Consider the following 6623-nt stretch of genomic DNA (forward strand, 5'->3'; position numbering starts at 1 on the left):
ATTTATAAAACATATAATCAATAAATCCTGTATAAAATTCTATAAAAACAAAAAAAAAACTTAATTATTTAAGTGTAGGTTTTATTATGTGAAATCAATAGTGTCATTAGGCCAACCTGGAATTAGGACCCACATTACCATAGCCAACTCAATTGCCCCATTTCCTTGCTGTAAATTACGGGAGAAATTAATTGAAAAAAAGAAAAAAAGAAAAGAAGAAACAGACAACACACACAAATTTACACACATAAACCAATAAATAAATAAAATAAATAAATAAACAAATACAAGAAAAACCTCTCGAATTCCCCGCTTAAACAAAAGCCATCCATTTTCCTTCCTTCTCCCTCTCTTCTCCTCCCCTTAAATTTCCTAGCCTGCTCAAAACCTCTCCTAATCTCTCTCGTACAGCCTGTGACACCTGTTTTAACATAATCCCAATTAATTAAGACATTAAAAATATTACACAAGCATCACACTTCCATAAAAACATTGCAACTCTTCCAAACTCTGTTTTTCTTGTCTCTCTGTCTCTGCCTCTCTCTCTCATATATATATAGACACACATATATATCACTTCCCTTCACCACAGAGTGATTGTCGGAACCAAAAAATTAGCACCCCACACTTTTATGATTGATCCTTCTTCTTCTTCTTCTATTTATATTTGAGTTTCCCATATTTTCTTTCCGTGTCTTTGTCCTTCTATATTGTTCTTGAGCCTTTCTTCAAGTTTCTTTAACGTGTAAAGGTATCCCAAAAGCATTTAGAAAAGTTTTTGGGATTAAATAATTAATATGGGAGCCTGTGCCACCAAGCCGAAGGTGTTGAAGGAGGGGGAGACTCCTGAGCCGGTCAAGGAGGAAGTTGTGGTGGCAACAGGTGGTGGTGATGAGGTTGTAGACAAGGGTGTTGCTGTGGAGGAAGAGGAGAAGAAGGTTGTCAATGTTGAGATAGATACTGGTGATGTTGGTGCTGATAATAAGGTGGAGGCTGAGATTGTTGATGATAGCAGTAAGAGACGATCTCTAAGTAATTTGTTCAAGGAGGTAATGATTTTTTTTTAAAAAAATTGTTTAATGTATTAATTCTTTCTACACAATCTTATATCTTGGGCACAAAAAGGAAAGATTTTGATTTTATTATATGTTTAAAACGTGCTTAAAAAAATATTTCTTCAGTTTGTGTTAATTTTGATTTTATTTTTTTTATATCTGGAAAGAGTCTTGATTAAATATAATTTTTCTTATTTAATATTAAATCTTGGGTTACATAAATTAGTTGATCGATCGATTTCTACGTTTTTGCTCTGTGATAAACTGTAACAGATGATGGTTGCTCTTTCTTCTAATTATTTCTCTTATTACAAATAAATTATTTAACCTCCTAATTTCATGTGGTTAATTAGTGTCCATTGATGTGATTTGTCTTCAAACTTCAATGGTCAAACTTGTCCCTTTCAAATCTTTTTCTTATAATCTGACGTTCGATTTTTTTTTCTTGGTGAGATTTCTCTGCTGGTGTTCTAGGAGGAGGTCAAGAATAAGAAACGAAATTGAAAATTCTCTTGTATACATGCATGGTTCTTCTTGTTATGGTGTCCATAAAATTAACACAAACAACCCAATTAATTGTCAATGTTTTGACAAAATAATTAAAGAATATACCTGGTTTATATAATAATTATTTCAATTGCAAATGAATTGATATTCAATCCCACTTGTGAAATATTACAGGGTCTATATCTAACATTAGTGACATGATTGTGTTGAGTGCGTGTACACAACTTTATAATAATTTCTCAAGCATTACAATTATATATTTTAATTTCCTAAAATTTATTTAATCAGTCCCAAATGTCTTTATGTTTGTCTATATTGTTGTGTCGGCATGAATAATTAATTTACCTTACGTGTTTTTTTTTTCAAAAAACTTTTTCCCTCAAAGACCTCTTTCTCTGTGTAAAACTTGAGTTTGCAGCTACTTGTACCATGCTTATTTGTTTTCTGGGATATGGTAAGCAATAAAGTTAAAAGCTTTAGATTCTTTGAACTGGAAAGCCTGTGTGAGGTTTCTTCAACTTTGTTATTTCGCATTTCATTTGATGTCTTGCAAAAAAAAATCTTGTTTGAGGACCCACTTGTTGTTTGGTTCCTCCAAGTTTTTTCTCCATATTTTGTGTGGTTTCATTTTCATAACCTTGGGAGTGATGAAAAGTTTTTAACAGCTGCCCCCTGATTTTTCTTTTTTCTTTTTAATATATATTTCCCCTCGAAGACGATAAAGATAGAGAAGAAAGACATGTTTTCTGTATTTTTTATTTTGAAAGTATATAAATTAACTAAAAAATCTATCACATATTTATTTTATATTTTTATCTTTGTTTTTTCAATTAAGCATGTTTTTGGCTTTTTTTATATAAAAATACTTTTATTTTAAACATTTTCTGATACCAACGGATTTTGGTATATAAAGGATAAATGCAGGCAGTAATTGAAAGCAAACTGTTGAGCAGCAGAGGTCGGATATGCATGAATGTCCCTAGTCAATGGTGCCGGAATTGAGGGTTTTAGCTGGATGCAGTAAACATCCATCAAAGAATATATAGCTGTACTAGTTGTTGGGGCTTGGATTATTCTGATAAATTGTTTCCAACCAATTCGATTAGCTGTGTCAGATTGTTGGTGATCTTAGTTAAATTTTGGAACGTGCCTTTCAGCCTCTTTGCTATGCTCCTTGCACTCCATTGACTTGCTGTGCTAGTCTATAGATACAATTACATTTGCATCGCCAAGTTTACATAACAATTAACTGGATTGGTTATTATTCAGCCTCATGGCTGACAAAAGACTGGTGTTAGTTGTGTGTTCTGGCACGGCCCTGTCCCAAGCCGTGGAGGATCAGTTGTGGTGTCCCATTGGGATTTGTGGATCTACTAGTAAATATGTATAAAGTGTTTCAGGATGGAAGGAGCAGAAACATGTCTCCTCTATCTCCACTGTTTCTGTTTTTTCTGTCTTGAGACAATAACCAAACACTACGTACTAAAGGACTCAAACGCGATCCCTTTTCTTGCTTTGAAAGGCTATCTTAAGCTACATGGCTATTAGTAAAATCTGCATGTCTATTGGATTCTGAATCTTCTGAGATATCTTATGGTTGAAATGGTATTCTATGCAGAATGAAGCAGGGAAGGAGCCAACAGAAAGTGACAAAGCACCAGCAGAACCAGAGAAATCAGAAACATCAGAAAGTAGTGAAAAACCTACCGAGTCTGCAGTGGCTAAAGAAGAACCATTAACAGTAAAGGAACAATCTGTGGAAAAGCCCGAGGAGCCAGTAAAACAAGAAAAAGTAGTAACCGAAGCACCCGAGAAATTAGAAACATCAAAAAGCACTAATAAACCTACTGAGCCAGCAGTGGCAAAGGAGGAACCATTAGCAGTGAAGGAACAATCTGTGGAAAAGCCTGAGGAGCCTATTAAACAAGAAAAAGTAGTAACTAAAGAACCTGTTGTGGTGCCTGGACAAGAAACTGTGAAATCTGAAATTCCAGCTGAACCAGTGCCAGTTTCAGGAACTGTCAATGCTCCTGTAAAGGCAGACACAGAGAAAGTAACAAGTGAAGTCACACCAGGAGCAGCAGCAGAAAAGACTAAAATTACTGAAACAATAGAGGAGAAAAAACCAGAAGAGACTAAGTGAGGTCTTGACAGTAATGTCTAAAGTGTGTTTTTAGCTGTAGATGACTTTGAGATCGACACCACTCAGCAGTCATCAGGCATAAGGCTGTGACGAGGTGGTTACCAACTAGCCAGTACTTTTGCTGGTTCTTTCGTGAGCTTGTTTCTCTTGTTTTCTCACATATCAATATTTCTTTTTCTTTTGGGCTTGTTTGACATCTCCATATCCTTGAGGACGGATGGATTTTTTTTTTAGATTATATATGAGCATAGATTGTTTTATGCACAATTTTTTTGGTTTTTTTTTGCTTGCATTTTGTGGTTTATGTCCTATTCATACTCTTGCTTCTTGATTTTTATTTTTGAATCATTTAAATGGACATTAAAGAAAGAAATTGTTCATCGAAAGGTTCATCAGCAACATATCCCAAGATCTCAATCCATATTTGGATTTGAAAACGAGATATTTTGGTGGAAATCCCAAATCATTTAACTTTCATTTGACGAGAATTAACATAACTGCCAATATGAACACAAATCCTGAAGACATGTATAAATTAAAATGAGATATGAGCTCCAGATGCTTGATTAATCATACAACTTAATTTAGGATCAACACCTCCAAGCCAAAGACTAGTGCCAGCCTGCCAGGGAATTGTGAGCAGAGAAGTCCAAGCAAGCTGCCATGTGGAACTGGAAATACAGAAGGGTATCCTTTCAAAAATGGTGACAGGCAAGGACCTTCTATTCCTATGGTGTTTCCCTTTTGTGTATCTTTGAAAAAAAAGGCCTTTGCATGTCCCATGTCAGCTTGGTGTAGGACAAGAAAGTGGAGGGTGCCTTCTTCTTGAAGGGGCGTGAACCCATAAATATATCAGTCCACACGTTAAACTATGGCTTAGAGGTTTTCTAGTAGAAGTATGGGCTTTTATATAACCCCATCTTACAAGTCTGTTTTATCAAGCTTATTGGGTTAGTAGGAATTAATCTTGGCTCTATGTAGCTTGGCCTCCGCAAGACTTGCTTGAATATCCCATGAACCCTATGTAGCCTGGCATTCTGGATATCATTAAAAGCAGCTTACTATTCCTATACCACAAAAACCACCCTCGCTTCATCTTTCCCAGAAAGAAAAGATGCATCAGAGTTGAAATTTACTTGGCCATGCATTGGCAGCTTCCAAGTGACTGACGATACAAGGATCGATCTTCTCTTTCTGGCCTATCCCTGTTGTGGGTCATATACGGCAAAACACATTCCTGAATTTCTCTTTGGGTCAGGAGATTTTCCTTTAAAGACAAAATCATTCCTTGTTTTCTATGAGCAGCTAACATAAAAGAGCAATTTGGCACCGGATATTCACGAAGTATCCTTTAAAAAGTTGGCTGAAAAGGAGCAAAAATGTTTTGCTGTGCAGCCTTTGGATACCATGGATTTTTTGGCTTCGGCTGTGTGTGGTGGGGGCACATATGGAGCTCTCACGCTATAATTAGACAATCTTGTTGATATTATCGAGGCATTGAACATATAGGTATGGTAATTTTCAAGCCACGGGAATGCGACATGCGAGTCCGGGACCAGCTTTAAAACGAAATGCAACATATAGAATGGCAAATTGACAATATTTATTTTTTAAATTTATTGTTAATATTAATATATTAAAAATTTAAAAACATAAAATAAAATTAATTTAAAACCAACTTTTAATATTAATGCAAGATCTTGGGAAAGATTTGAGTCCTCATTTGTTTGTTGTTGATGAAGATAAGTAGATAACAATATCCTAAGAAAATAATTCAATTTCAAGGTGGTCATCGTGTTTTGGAAGATTCATGCATTATTTTACTTCGTTGTCAATACCATATAGTTATTAAAAATAATTTTTTTTATATAATATCAACTATTTGCAAACTATACAATTAAAAATTTAAATTCTACAACCATCTAGATGGTGGTCAAATGATAAGAGTTTGAGATCAAGAGATTTGCTTCCTCTGTAGTATGAGGTTCGAGCCCTGTGATTACTCATATGATTGCCACTAGAAACTTACATGGTCGTTAACTTCAGGGCTCATAGGATTAGTCGAGGTACGCGCAAGCTATCCCAGCTACCTACGTTAAACTAAAAAAAAATTTAAATTCTACGGTCTCCACTTCCTTTTTTAATTAAATTAAATAACCAAGCTAAATGTGTATTTATACAAGCTTGAAAAATATATTTGATATTCAAGATAAAACGACCCTTTGCGAATCTTAAGTTTAAAAAAACCTAAAATTGAAAGAAATATTAATAATTAATATAAAATTATCCTGAAATTTCATCCAATAATTTAAAATTCTGAATTAAAATATTATTTATACAGATAACTTTACATCATTTCACGCGCGTAAACACACAAACACATCAAACCCATCTCAATATCAAAAGATCTTATAGCCATGGTGTTTAAAAAAGTAGGAGGCTCACTTGAGTGGTCGCTCCTCCAAGCCACCAAAATTGAACTAGGCAAGAGTATAAGGCTATTTTCAAAACTAGCTACATTCACACATGATAACAAAGACAAGACTATCAAATTTTGATGGGTGTAATTTAAATTAAATTTTAAATTTATTATTTAGAAATTATAAATTCAAGTGCTATAAATTTTAAGATTATTAAATTATCTGATTATTAATTTTAAAATCTTAAAAAATTAATCGAGATACATCCAAGCTAATTTGAATACTCATTATTACAAAAAAAAAGAAAAAAAGAAAAAAAAGACAAGGCAACCAAGATTTTAAGTCCTGCCCTACCTTTGCTATTCCACTCTACACTATATATATTCCCACATTTTGGCATACCTTAGTGTTGCGATGTCGCGGTCGCACAAATTAATTACCCTAGCTTCAAACACAACACACAAGATAGTATAGAGCAAGCAAGGGGTCGATCCCACG

General features: G+C 34.3%; 1 protein-coding gene across 1 annotated transcript; it reads left to right on the forward strand.

The window, feature by feature from the left end:
- Nucleotides 1-344: 344 nt before the first annotated feature.
- LOC133694914 (uncharacterized) lies at nucleotides 345-3972 on the forward strand. Its single transcript, XM_062116606.1, has 2 exons — nucleotides 345-1049; nucleotides 3181-3972. Exons 1-2 carry the CDS (start codon nucleotides 798-800, stop codon nucleotides 3703-3705), a joined length of 777 nt encoding a protein of 258 aa, XP_061972590.1. The 5' UTR covers nucleotides 345-797; the 3' UTR covers nucleotides 3706-3972.
- The last annotated feature ends 2651 nt before the right edge of the window (nucleotides 3973-6623 follow it).

The sequence above is a fragment of the Populus nigra genome, chromosome 1 (genome assembly GCF_951802175.1).
Source record: "Populus nigra chromosome 1, ddPopNigr1.1, whole genome shotgun sequence".
Lineage (NCBI taxonomy): Eukaryota > Viridiplantae > Streptophyta > Magnoliopsida > Malpighiales > Salicaceae > Populus > Populus nigra.